The sequence below is a fragment of the Heteronotia binoei genome, chromosome 10 (assembly GCF_032191835.1).
Source record: "Heteronotia binoei isolate CCM8104 ecotype False Entrance Well chromosome 10, APGP_CSIRO_Hbin_v1, whole genome shotgun sequence".
NCBI classification, from domain to species: Eukaryota; Metazoa; Chordata; class Lepidosauria; order Squamata; family Gekkonidae; genus Heteronotia; species Heteronotia binoei.
Window position 1 is genome coordinate 74,951,036 of NC_083232.1, and position 14,261 is coordinate 74,965,296.

Sequence of the window (14,261 nt, forward strand, 5' to 3'; positions counted from 1 at the left end):
CTTCCTACAAAAGGATTTATTCACCCAAATAAAGAAGAAAGTCCACAGTAGGAAGTCTATGAGAAGAGCTAGTATAAAAAGTTACTGAGTTATTAGCAAGCAGAGCCATCCATTTAAGATTATTATACACAGAAGTTTGACTACACCAGAACAATCACACCCATGCAATGAGAGCATTTCCTCCATCTAATTGTGTAATTGAATAAAGACTGCCCCTGCAAAGGATGGGAATACAGGGTGCCACCATTGTTTTATGATGCTAAACAACTCCAAAGAGATGATTCAGCTTCTAATAAAGTGAAAAGAAATCCACATGGCAATTGTTCTGATTTTTTATCTGAATCAAAGTGCTTACTCATTAAGGCTAGGAGAAGCTTGAATCCCAACAAACAGTAGCACCTGCTTCCCCAACACATGAGAATGTCTAGCATACTGAAGCATCACCAATAACTTTTACAACACAAAGGAAACCAAAATTTTGCACATATAAAATGAAACAAAAATCAATATAATTTTATTTCAAATGGCTGCTTAAAAAATAGCATAAAATTTTGCAAAGAAATATTGCCGTGACAACAAAACATTATTAGGAAGCCAACTAAAATTAACCTTAAAAGCCGCATGACTATGCACAACTGTACAAGACTACTGCTTATGACAATGGATATACAAAAGATGGAAGCATTTGCTTTCTAGCAGAAGATTATTTTTCTTACCATCTTCAGAAGCTGTTCCTAAATGAGGGGGGGAAATATTCAAACAATGATACTCCAAATAAAACATCTCTAATTTTGCAAGAAATCATCCTTAGGAATCCAGAGGACATTTATAAAACTAGTTGCATTGCTTGATAGCAGATTTTAGTCCGTACTTTCGCTTATGTTACAGTTTAAAAATCAATTGCTCTCTCCAGTCTTGTCAAATTAAAACTGCGGCACTGCATTTAGCTACCCGCTATTATAATTAAAACCATGTTGCATCTGGTCAGGACTTTTTTTGAGCTGGAACACAGTTCCAATGGTGACATCAGAGGTGGGCCTAATAAGCAAATGAGTTCCTGCTGTTTTTTTTCTACCAAAAAGCCCCATATCTAGTCATACAACAGATGTGACTTATGTTAATGTGAAGAGGTATAAAGAGATCACCTAAATGCAATTTACACAACTCCAGAACAAGTTTCTAAACTACCTCTAACTTCACAGGAAGGGAGGCAAGTCCCAGACATTAAAGAAGGACAACACTTTCAAGTTGAGTTATATTATGAGCCCACCATATTAGGCAAAGCCTACAGGTGGAGTAAGCTGTAAAGACAGATGAAGCAACTGAGGACCAGTCACAAGGACAACAGAAAAAGGACTGGATCCAAATGCTTTGAGTATAGACAGCCTCCCCCTCTGATGAGGGAAAGAGAAGGAATGTTTCCATTTCCCCACTTTCACATCATCTTTGAATATTCAAATTAGCCACAAAGAAGCACACGGTAGTTGGGAGAGATTAATGGAGATGCAAGCACAACACTACGTCCAACTTAATTAAATGTGCCATTTTTCACTGGAGACAGAAAATGAATGGGATCACAAATGTGTTCTGAAGGGGTTTAACAAGGGTTGGATACTGGCTTTCCCCCTATTATTTACTGTAACTGCTAACTCTGGGGTAGTACAAGTGGTACAAGTTAAGAGCAGGCATTCTACAAAATGAGAGACTAACAAGTACTAACTTGCCTCTGCCATTCCAGCAACTTACTTCACAGTTATGATTTGGGATCTAGATTTTTTTTATTTCAACATGTGCTCAAAAATCAACTGACCAGACCAAAAAAAAAAAAAAAGACTGCCTCTTTGATGGCAAGAACACCACTGTAAAGGTAGCAGTTTACTTTTTTATTTCACTGTGATGTCATTAGCAAACATGGACTGGGCTGCTTGCTGGGGTAAACTACACAGCACAGCAAAGCTTCTCATCCTAGCCATCTGTACAACTGCACGCATTTCTAAACAGTAAGTATTAGCCTGCCAATTATTTACCACAATTGATTTTAAATACTGGCTTTTAAAAATAATTGCTGTTAACTTCTGCTTCAGTTTCTTTCTTCCTTTTAAAATTAGGTTGTAAATGAATTTTTCAGATTTACAAAAGTAAGGAGACCTTACTTTTTAAAAAGCAAACTTTTTGATTAGCCTGTGCTTTTTGTTCTAAAACTTAATGCTTTAACAATAACTGACCAAGCCTTTTCAATTGGTTAAATGTCCAATTCCATTTCCACCATGCTGTAATACTCTACCAAGATGCAAGAACTAAGCAGTAATTCTGATAGAAAGACAAACATACCATTCTCCCTCCCTCCCCCCCATTAATGGTCATTTCCCTGATTATAACTTGACAAAACAACATAAGAGCAATATTTAAATTAACACCTAGCATGCCAAATAATCTACTGAACTGAAACCAAAATATATTTAGTAATGCTATAAATCCAGACTGAAAATAGGCAGTATGTATAAGAAACTGCTGGTTTAATGCATGTAGAGGAATTATAGGCTCTCACTAAGGATATATACAAAAGTTCAATTTCCACTAGAAGTTCATATGTAAGTAATGGAGAAAATCATTTAACTATCATTGTGATATCACTCTGAATACCTGCAAAGTGAAGATTCTCTTTTATAGTGATAACTGGAAACAATATATGGAAATAGTATATCCACAAATCACATTACCTTCAAAAAACATAGAACATATGGTGATATGTTTGGGAAAAAATTATCTCACCCCCGTAGGTAGTCCAGATAACAGAGCAATCTAATTTTCTATTTCCCAAAAGTAGTACCAAGGAGTAGAAATCATTAAATTTTTGTATCTATTGAAAAGCTGGTCCAAAAATGTTCCAAGGGGGGGGTTATGCTTGACAGTTATTTGTAGCTACTCTCATGAACCAAGAGTTATAGCACAAGATAAATTATTACCTAGTTGTATACAGATGTTTATCTTAATTGGGGGGGAAATTGTTTTAGGAAGAACTGTGAATACCAAATTGAAAGAAAAACTCTTTTCAATGTTCAACACACCCCATTCTGTGATGTGCCCAAGTTTAAAAATTCCAACACAGATTTCAAAATAAACTTATAATGCGTATAATTGTCCAAAAAATTCAGTTTGGCTTCCCACAGAGAAATTTCAATAGATTACTTTATTACTCATATTTGTGGTCCTTTCTTGGAAAGTCCAGAAGTCCAGCCAAGCCAAAAATGATTAAAACACATAAAACACCATATGAGAAGTGAGTAGAAAGTCACCATTCAAACTGAGACTGAAGTGTAATATGTTAGCTGAAACATGCAGAATTAGTCACAGATTAGATGAGTATAAACATGTAAAATTAGCCAAAAATCAGATGAGTATGGTATACAAATATCAGATTATGTTAACAGAAACCACAAGATTAATAGGTTTGAAAATGACAGACAAAACAGTTATCTTACCATCCATCTTGTCAGAAGTATCCTCTTTGTTGGTAGAGCAGGCGAAGAAACAGGGAAAACTTAGTGTGTTAGATAAACAGCGTTCACAGATTCATTATAGAAGATATATGAATACAAAGAGTTTACAGACACAGCACTGAACTCATGCTTGTACTAACTTTGGAAGGTGAACAATTCTCAAGGTGAAGTTTGAAAATTCATGATGCACATTGTTACTATCTCTGTTATAAAAGAGGTCTATAAAGCATTTTCTGGATTTGTACGAAGGATAAAAGCTAGAAGTATGAACTTTTGCAGGATAAGATCATGGCTTAAATGTAAAAATTTTGATCACAGTATTAAGTAACAGCTTCTTCAATAATCCTGTTAAGATCATGAAGTTTTGAAGAAGGAGAAGTCCAGCACAGTAAAGATGGGAAGAAAGAAGGAAAAATAACACATGCAGTGTCATTGAAAAACAAATACAAAACAATAACAAAACCCAGCTGTAAGTAGAAATGCCTGGGAAAAAGTTGAGACTAGTTCCAGTAAAATGAACAAAAAACCCTACTGCAGTAGTAAAGCAAGATTGTTTACTATAATTTATAAACAAAATAAAATAATTATATAACAATCTAAACAGAATCAAGTGGTCACTGCCCAATAACTTTATATATGAAGTGTCAAACAAGCCATTGTTCAACAGATTTCTGGTACAGCCTGATCTGTTTTGCCAAACATCTTCTTAAGAGGACTATATGTTGAATTTAGAGCAATACAGAAAGTAACACACTGAGCTTAGTACAACAAATTTGGCATCCAGTAGCACCTTAAGACCAATGAAGTTTTATTCAAGGTGTGAGCTTTCATGTGCATGCGCACTTGCTCAGACACATTGGAATGGAAGTTAACAGTTCATATATATAGACAGATGCCTCTACATAGGTGAACAGCAAATTAGCATACAACTTAATGAAGATGTTTTGACAAATGCAAAGGCCAAACAGCCCACCTGGATCTGAGTTTAGTACAGTCAGTCCATAATATTACTGATAAGTTTCTCCTGCATTCAGCATATGGTAGACAAAGACACCATGAAGTTTAGTCAGCCGAACTGCTGACAAGATAGAAACCGAATTCAAGGGAGGATGAGGAGGGGTATGTGTGTTTGAAAGCAGCTAGCACTTTAACAGCTTGTACTACCCTATGTCCACCAGCTTGCAGGTGCAGCCAACAGTAAATATAGACCTAAAGGAGTGATATACATACTGAATTGTAGTATTTATTAAATATATTTCATACTGCTTTTCAATATGCCAGTGGAGGGCCTGCTTCCATGAACCAGCAACTAACATATTGGAGAAACGTTGACTGAGGGGTGACATGATAGTGGTTTACAAGATTATGATGGGATACTTTTATTCCTTTCTCACAATACTAGAACTTGTGGGCATTCAATGAAATTGCTGAGCAGTCAGGTTAAAACGGATAAAAGGAAGTACTTCTTCACCCAAAGGGTGCTTAACATGTGGAATTCACTGCCACAGGAGGTGGTGGCAGCTACAGGCATAGACAGCTTCAAGAGGGGATTGGATAAGCATATGGAGCAGAGGTCCATCAGTGGCTATTAATCACAGCTTATTGTTGGAACTCTCTGTCTGGGGCAGTGATTCTGTGTATTCTTGTGCTTGGGGAGGGGCACTGTGGGAGGGCTTCTAGTCCCACTGGTGGACCTCCTGATGGCACTTGGGCTTTTTTTGGGGGGGGGCACTGTGTGACACAGAGTGTTGGGACTGGATGGGCCATTGGCCTGATCCAACATGGCTTCCCTTAAGTTTTTATGTTCTAACCAAGAATCATGGCAAGGAAATGAAAACATTAAAGGGAAACATATACAGAATAGGGAGGGATGCAAAGGTGAGACATGCTGTGCTGCAATACCAAAGTCAGGACCCTTCTATAGTCCCCCATGTGATGTGCCTTGTATCGTCGTACACATCTGGCGGGGGGAACTTCCTTGGCTCATTTCCTATCTTCTTGTTCCTTGCCAGGCACAGGCAATGCTCCATCCAGAGGGCTGGGAATTGCATTTACAATTACAAAAAAGAATAATCCCAGGGTTTTTAAAAAAAAACTAAACACCAAATGGATTTATTTATATATTTATAATTCAGAATAGTGACTGTCATATCATTTATAATGAGACATCTGACTAATCCCTTATATCTACAATTTCCTTATCTACCTTCAAATCCCACTTAGTATGTGAAATGTGTTAGCATCCAGTACCAAAGGAGTAAGAACTACAACCAGAAACAGAAAAAAAGTAACAATAGGTAAGCCACACTTCAAGCATTATCAAAAGTACCACAAAAGAAGGATTGGAGGGAAGCATTTGAAGCATAAGGTATGGACTGCACTGTCCCAAGTTTTTGGGAATTAAAAGTGAACTCATAAGGAGGGTTGCTTTACAAGGTCCTTAGTTCATATAACTTTTAAGAAGATACCCACAATCATAATGCAGGACAAGCACAGGATCAGACAAAGTGCTTTTCCAATCCTAATTAATCCCCCTGCCAGGATTCTTTCATCTTCAAAGTGGTTACAGCCCTCAAAAGCTTACAGCATCCTAGAGTGGCTAGGGGGCAGGATTAGCATTGGGGAGGTTTCGGAGCCATGAAGCCCTTTCCTCATCTCCTTTTCCATGATACTGTAAAGCCTGAGAATGCCAGGTTTCCCACCCTCCCCCTTTTAACAGAGAAGGATGCTCTATTGCCTTTAAAATTCTGTTGTTCCTAGAGAGAAATGAGAAAGCTCAGTGAACTATTTTGGTCTTCTCTCCCCCCCACTCTAATTTGCAAATTAATTTGTTTTGTCCATAGGACCCTCTACATTGCCAGTGAATTCATACTTAACTATCCTACAGGTCATCATGTTTATCATCAGGATTGCTGTGTTACAGTATTCATACTTCCAAGTACTAGTGCGCCGTCTCAGAATTTGTATACACATGTAGAAGTAAAACATCTAGGCAGTAACCATTACCACTATGTGAAAAGAGTATCCTTAAGCTGCAGTTCAGCATTAACAGGAATCAATTGTTTGTTCAATGCAGGATTGTACTACATCCAAATAAATTTTTTTAAAATGGACAGAGGCCCAGTGAAAAATGTGAAAATTCCAGATACTGTAAGCACTGCTTTGACAGAAGGCCATGGGAAACCTACGTGGGAGGCTGGAAATATAAATATCTTTTAAAATGCAGAAATACAGCAGCCTTGCAAACAATTACTGTTGGGTAAATGGGGGAACAAGAGAGATTTCACTGTATCCTGGTTGGGGTCACCAGTAATTTCCCTCCTAGTAAGGCAAATGCAGACAGAATTGCATGCGCTGCCTGACATAGTGTTCTCTCCTTTTGTAGTGAATGCATGGCTTGGCAGGAAGAAGAAGAAAGGCAGCAGGCACATGTGCCATGTAGGCTGCCATTTGGGTGACATCCTGGGCCAGAATGGAGAAATATATTATTAGGCTGTACATAAAAATTCTTTTCCTCCGCTTTCTCTTGCACAGACTTGTGGAAATTTTAGTCCTCATTATCAATATTTCATAGCTTTGTTTATACAACACTGAAAAAAATTGCCATTACATAGAGTTATTTTCAGAGGATGGTGGAAGACAGGAGGAGGGGCCTGGCATGACTTGGTCCATGGGGTCGCAAAGAGTTGGACTTGACTGCGACTGAACAACAACAAAAATTTTCAGCACAAAACTACTCTAACAGTTTGTTTCTTCTTGTTAGCCAATGCTGTTTCCATATTAATTCTACTCTTCCTATATCCGCTTGCACTTCTTGGCAGCTCTCCCATTCTCAAACAGCTGATTGGCTGCAATAAGGTCCCTTTCCTATTACTTTCCCAACAGGCTTCATTTGCCAGTTTCCAAAACCTTAATTCTGCTTCCCCCCCCCCCCCCAATTTGTGATGTTGTTTGGATTACCAAAATTATTAGTTTCCTTTACAAATGCCTTTCTCTTCTCTTGCCTAGCTGCCTCCAGGCTTTCTGCGGTTGTTTTTGCATAACAGTACTATTAAACTGTAGTTTCTGGGGCTCAGAAAGAGAATAAGTGCAGAAGCTATTTATGGATGGAATATATGCCCAGGTCTCAAATAGGTTAACAACTCAGCCTCGCAACAAAATTCTAGCTTAATCATCTTTTTGATTTTAATTTAAACTTTTGTGATAAACCACACAACCATTTTTAAAAATTGATAGTGTTCAAAAACATAAGGAAATGGTGGGATTTTCAAGAAAGTATTAGTGGGATTTTCAGGGTTGTGGTGACCAAGAGGAAGCTTGTTCAGGAAACAATAATGTCAAGACAAGAACAAGCTGTTTTCAGTGTGAAAGACCAGCAACTGAAAGTTACATCTCAGGAAGTAAACAGTTAAAAGTGAATTTTTCTTATGAGTAAACATATTCTCAATTAGCCACTGTAGCGGGGATACACATCACAAGACTTCAACAGGGAATAACAGTGGTGTAGAATTCCAGTAATTGCTGTTTCTGCAATTACAAAACACCAAAGCCTCAGGGCTGTGAAAGACATATAGAAAAGACCCAAGGCAGAATGACAATGAATTTAAGCCAGGATTCACTCCTGTTTGCAGCCCTGCAGGAGGGCTGACAGAGCAAGGAGGGGCTGTGGTAGCTCTTGAGGGTACAGAGGGGGAAAGTCCGTATCAAACACGGAAAGCTGGGGATCCAACCTGACTGCTGCTGGGCAACCCCATAGCCTGGATTTCTGACCCTGGGGGGCATTAACAAAAGTTGGTGGGAACTCGTCAGTCCCCACCCCCTGTGCCCATGGCTGCTCCCAGGTGCCCTTCTGTGTGATTTAAACGGCCCTCACTCCCCCCACTGCCTCTTCCTCCTCCTATGGGGCTGTGGAGGTGAAAGCTAAGAGGGTGGGAGTCGCCCCCTCCTTCCCGGATGATTTAAATCACGCAGGAGAGCACCCAGCTGCTACCATTCCCACACCATTGAAAGGGCCCACCAATCAGTTGATTGGTGGGCCCTTTAAATTGCATGGAAGGCTGGCACCTGCTCCTGGGCACTCTCCTGCACAATTTAAATCACCCAGGAGGGAGGGGGCAGCCCCCACCCACTTAACTTTTACCCCCACGCCCCCTCAAGAGTAGGAGGAGAAGGTGGCAGCAGTAGTGGGGGGAGAGCTCTTTAAAACACTTGGGAGGGTATCCAGGAGCAACCGCCAGCCTTTTGCATGATTTAAAGGTCCACCAATCAGCTGATGGCATGGGAGGAGCAGCGGCTGCTCCTGGGCACTCCTCTGGTCCAATTTTTCACCCCGTGGTCCCTCAAGTGGTGGCGGGGGGGAGGGAGGGAAGGTTGGGGGCCCTGAGTAGGGGCACCCCAACAGGAAGTCAGAGGGCAGGGCCCCTACAGGCCCCCCTGGCTACAGGCCTGCTGCTGGGCCCAATTAGGAAGCCCATGGAGGGCTATGGGGCAGGGGCAGCCAAAAAGCCTAATTAGGGTGCTGCACTGCCCCCAGCTCGTCTTCCTTCTGGGATTGGGCTTTTTGGTTTTGGCCACCTTCACTCCACTCAGCAAGAGCTCTGCCATGTGGTCAAGCGGCTAGACCTTACACCTGATCAGTGCAGGTTGGCTTCTAGTGGCAAGGGAAAGCAGCAAAAGACAACAGGTGGATTTGCAGCCAGTTGGAAAGCCTCTGAGTGGAAGGTGAGCCAGCCTCAAGGTAATGCCTCATACTTTTTCTCTTCCTGGGAGGCTGCAGTGGTGGCTGCCTGAGCAGAGCCTGACAAAGTCGGGGAGTGGGTGGGGAGGTAGAGGAGAAGCTACTCCTAAGTTCTTGCCATTTTTTAATTATAAAAGACTGAAGCCTCAGGAATGCAAAAGACACAAGGAGAAGACCAAAGGCAAATGATGATGGATTTAAACAATTTCTTATACATTCCTTTGATCTTTACCCTCGTTTTATTTTTCTTCTTTGTACAACCATTTCTACACTTAGAATTAAGATGAAATTTTAAAATTAATTTTATGCAAGACACCAAACAGTGACCACTCATATAAGGGAGACATATAAGAAAAATGAAAGCTCTCCTATCCAAGCTGCAAGGAACACCATAAGGAGAAAATAATGTTTTAATGATCAAGCTGCTTCATTAGAAGTTGGCTAGAATACAACAGGAAGCAACACTACTGAAAAGGAGCTACAAAAAACTGATTGCAGCTCAACCATATAACTTCACACAAAACACAATAGGTCACAGTCAATGAAGGTGTATAAAAATACATACAAATTATTCCTAAAGAACTCAACATTTTGTTAATAGATACTTTTTTCTGAAATAACAAACACCTTTAAAATCTGGTGAAGGGAATGATGCTTTATTGGTAAATTCATCTCTCTGTTGGAGGAAACCAAGTTAACATGGTTTTCATGCCACAGTGATCTTTTTGCACCAACTTTTCATCTAAACATCAAAGCACAGAAAAGTTTACAAAATTGCAAATCAAAGTTTTAAACAAAAGATCATTGTGAAGCTTCTGAAGGAGTGGGGTTCCAGCTCATGGAATGTTATTCTGGAATAAAATTTGGTTAGCCTTTAAAGGTACTGTAATACTCCTGTTTATTTCTGAGAAACATCAGTCTTTCAGTGCACCCAATTTGGACATTACTGTGAACGTGCTGAAAAATATCTACACAGACAGAATTTCAATGAGCAACTTATTGCACTTTTAAACAAAGTTTCCTCACCTAGCGAAGCATATGATCCTGGAGGTAGACCAGCTGCTGCCAATCGTCCAGTTCCTGCTGGCTGGCCAGCAGCATGACGTGCTTTAGCACCAGCAGCTGCATTAACGTCAATGTCACTGCGAGACCTCTGCAGAGTTCCTGGGCTTGGAGCAGCCTTGGTACTCCCTGCAACTATGAATTAAAGTGAAAAAATTAAACCTATTAAGCACCCCTTGTCTATTAAGAATATTTTTAAATGTTTTTAAATCTCAGATTATAAAAGGACATAATCCTGACATGGTCTTTTTTTTTTTTAAGCACTTCTAAAATGAAGTCTGGATTAGATTTTGTATGGGAGAGGGGAAAATTATTACCTCTGCCAGCTATACTTGCTGAGCTGGATGTAGACCATTTTGAAGAGAAAGGACGACTAAAATAAAGGCAAAAAACAGGCAAGTTGTTAAATATTTTAATAGGAAAAGCTCACTTTTGTCTTCATCTCCACATTCTTTGTATTTTATGCCATCAACAGACAGATGCCTAGAGTAGTAGTTAAGATGCTGGACTAGAACAGGGGAGACCTAGACTCAAATCCCCAACTGGCAATCAAGTGTGGGCCAGTCACTCACTCCCAGACCAAATGACCTCACAAGATAAGACTGTAAGGGGAGAAACCCACATGCTGCCCTGAAATCTTTGGAGAAAAGCTAGGACAAAAATAGACTAGACTAGCACAGTAGTACAATGAATGAATAGCAAGGGGGTCACTGTAGATAGGAGACAATGAGTTTCAAATCAGATGAGATACTGCAAAACTCATTATTGGATTGCCCCAGCATTTCTAAGATTCTAACAGAAGCCATGTAAGGGAAGGAGGAATTCAGCTGCTTCCCTCTGAGTGGTTTTACTGGTCAAAAATCATACTACTAGAGCTATTATTAGCCCTTAAAGGGAAAAAAAAAGACACTGCAAAAGATGAGACACCTTTTTTCCCTTTGAAGGTTAGTAATAATATAGAGGACACGGGGTTCACAACACTATCAAGGCTTAGGATGCATCTCAGTCTTGTACAACTAGTAAATGCCTAATCCAGCCACTGCCCAAAAGCCAGTGTGGTGTAATGGTAAGTGCTAGACTAATGGACTGGTCACACACTCAGCCTAACCTACCTCACAGGGCTGTTGTGAGGAGAAAAGGGAGGAGAGGAGAGCAATAAAAGCTCCTTTGGGTCTCATTAGAGAGAAAGGTGGAATATAAATGAAGTAAATAAAGTAAAACAAAAACATTCATAGGAAAAAAAATGGTATTTAAGTGTGACTAGATATGCCAGAAACTGGATGGAGATGCACATCCCATTTGAAGTAATGAAATGTGGACAGACAATATCTGCATTCAGATGAGCATTCAATTTAAGCTGACAAGTTCTGCATCCACCAAGTAAAAAAGCACATCCTTCCACAAGTCTCCATGCATTGATCTCTTCATCTAGACCAGGGAAGAGGACTGTTTCAAAAATAACCCTTACTTGAGGCTTTCCTGCGAGCTGGAAGATGACCTGTCTGACTGTGGAAGTGATGTGACACTACCAGAATTTTTCAAGTATGTCTGGAGACTTCTTTGATAGGATGGTTCAAGATTATTATACAGCAACTCTGCTTCACCTGGAAAATGATTCCTTAGACCTAGGTAAGTCCTATAAATCAATCACAGAAATAACATTAATTAAGAGTTGTAGGGCCATTCAAGCATTTTTGATTAAGGTAACTGCTAATAATTGAGTTGAGAAAAAATATTCATTAAAAAAAGAAGTGAGATCTAAGCCTATCTAGAGTAGCAGCAAAATACAACAGTCCACTTAGAATATTGATTTCTCTTTTCCTGTTAGAAGGCAACTAAACATTTATGATTAGTAAATGAACATTTATGTCTTACTTTCTTGCCTCCACTCTTGCTTCTGCATCAGCATCATGGATGCCCTTTTTGATAGTTTCAACCAAGACAGCTGCATGCCTATAAGAGAAAACACAACTCTATTATAAAACATATAATTTGTGATAACTTCCTTAATCTTTACTTTTCTAATTTTATGTCTGATAATCTAGGAAGTGGAATTCCTAAACAGAACCAAGAGCCATACAATGATTTACAAACACTTCAGAATGACAGGAGTAACTGGCACCTACTGCAACCCAATACAGTGCTTCATCAAGGAAAAACACACTGTTAGAATGTATTTTAAATACTTTAAGTGACATATTTCCTAGTAAGATGTCTAGAAAATAGCAATACGCTAATACTGCTTCCTGCTGAGATATAGTTACACAGATACTGTTAAGCTGCAATAATTAAATGATTAGGTTACGTACTTCCACATGGCTGTTACTGAGTACTTCCCTGAACCGCTGACAACAAACATTAATTCTTGTGTAGTCTTCAGATTTTACTGGTGATATCTGCTACACAAAGAGCCCCAATGCAAACTTCACCTTAGAATGTATCTCTATACATTTTATCAAGGTTGAAAAACCAATGTTTGAAATAGCCTCCTTAGAATAAAATCTTACAAAAAAGCATGGTGTCTAAAGAGACTTTCGATGAAAGTTCTGTTTGTTGACCTCATTAAAAATATAAGGAAACAGCTGTGTGTCAATTTTAAATTAAGTGTTATATTTTAAACATGCAAGAGCAGAACACAGTGCAGTGAGAGAGCACACTATCAACAGGCAGCAAACTTAACTGCTGCAAAACTTAGCTATGTGAGATAAAGGCAGACACTGAAGTTGTAAATTGCTGATCATTCTACTATAGTGGAAGAATAAATACCTTTCCAAGGAATGAGTTTGCCATTCTTGCAACAAAAGGTCTAAAAATTCAAAAGAGCGCCTGAAAAAGATAAAAAACAACTTTAGCATTTAGCACAAGTTTACTAAAAATCCGGACATCAGCTCTGTAGTAAAATCACAAATGGGACTGCCATGTATCCATATTTTGCTCTTGAGGAACTGTAATATCTTGCAATATGACATACTTTCTCTATGTGCAAGCTTCTGAGGAAAAAAAATTCACTTCACATAGAAACCATGGGGGGGAAAAATAAAGCTGGCATTCATAAATGCAAAAAAAAAAAAAAATTACTCACCTCCTAACTGCAACAGATTTTGAGGTGCAGTTGCTAGTTATTAAAGGTATGAGTCTGGGCACATGGGTATGCTGAAAAGAGAAAAATACCTTCAAATAATCTTCCACAGGATAATCAATATACATGGCATTCATGTGATACAAGGTTCTCTTGGACAGCATTTTCACTGTCTACATTTCGCTTTTCCACATATATTATTTTTCCAGTTGAGCATGTGACTACATTAATGTGTCATAAAAAATCCTCTGTGGCTCATCTAAACCAGTTTGTTGAATAGACCCAGGTTAGTTTACCAGAAGTACAAAGGACCACATTTTGTTCATAAATCTCAGTCAGTCTGCTACCTCCTTTCCTGCCTCCAAACAGTAGCTTGCTGGCAAAGTTTCACTGTTTATGCAATCTGTTTGCTACTGCTCAAGTAAAACAAACAAGAGGGGAATGAGGAGCTATGGGGGGGTGGGGAAGAGACTGGGGCAAGTCAAGGTATGCACCTTGCTCTTATACAAGGATCTTCAATCTTTTTCATGACTGTTGCACATCAAGCTGATGTTTTCACATGCCCATCACTATGCAGTCAAGGTCAGTCAAGTTTCTTCAGAGTGATACTGGGCCCTTGAGGCTGGAAAGCAAGGCCTGATCCTAGTGGACTGATTGTTCCAGCAGACCAGTCTTCCCAGGGCTTGACTTAAGAAAGCTGGAGCGTAACTGTGCCTTGCTGCATTGTTGACAGGTGCTGGGCTGCCTGAGGCTGCGCTGTGCTCTGGCCAGGTCCTGAAAGGAAGTATTATTCTCAGAACACTGACATATTACTCTCTAGATGGTGGGGTGCACGCAGCTAGTTTGGCACTTCACCTCCTTTGCACTACCTTGTTCTGGGCCT

At 39.6% G+C, this 14,261-nt stretch overlaps 1 protein-coding gene across 50 annotated transcripts in view; it reads right to left on the reverse strand.

Moving 5' to 3' along the window:
- Positions 1–14,261, reverse strand: part of CLASP2 (cytoplasmic linker associated protein 2) — a 160,704-nt gene that overhangs the window by 55,996 nt on the left and 90,447 nt on the right. For 33 of the 50 annotated variants that reach the window (XM_060247540.1, XM_060247575.1, XM_060247569.1 and 30 more), the window contains 8 exons: positions 13,382–13,452; positions 13,066–13,125; positions 12,175–12,252; positions 11,768–11,935; positions 10,617–10,672; positions 10,264–10,434; positions 3,483–3,506; positions 717–734 (listed from right to left, as the gene is read on the reverse strand). In XM_060247540.1, the coding sequence (XP_060103523.1) occupies positions 717–734; positions 3,483–3,506; positions 10,264–10,434; positions 10,617–10,672; positions 11,768–11,935; positions 12,175–12,252; positions 13,066–13,125; positions 13,382–13,452 (646 nt within the window). The remainder of the gene's footprint in view (positions 1–716; positions 735–3,482; positions 3,507–10,263; positions 10,435–10,616; positions 10,673–11,767; positions 11,936–12,174; positions 12,253–13,065; positions 13,126–13,381; positions 13,453–14,261) is intronic. The other 17 variants (XM_060247591.1, XM_060247592.1, XM_060247593.1 and 14 more) reach the window with 2 other exon arrangements.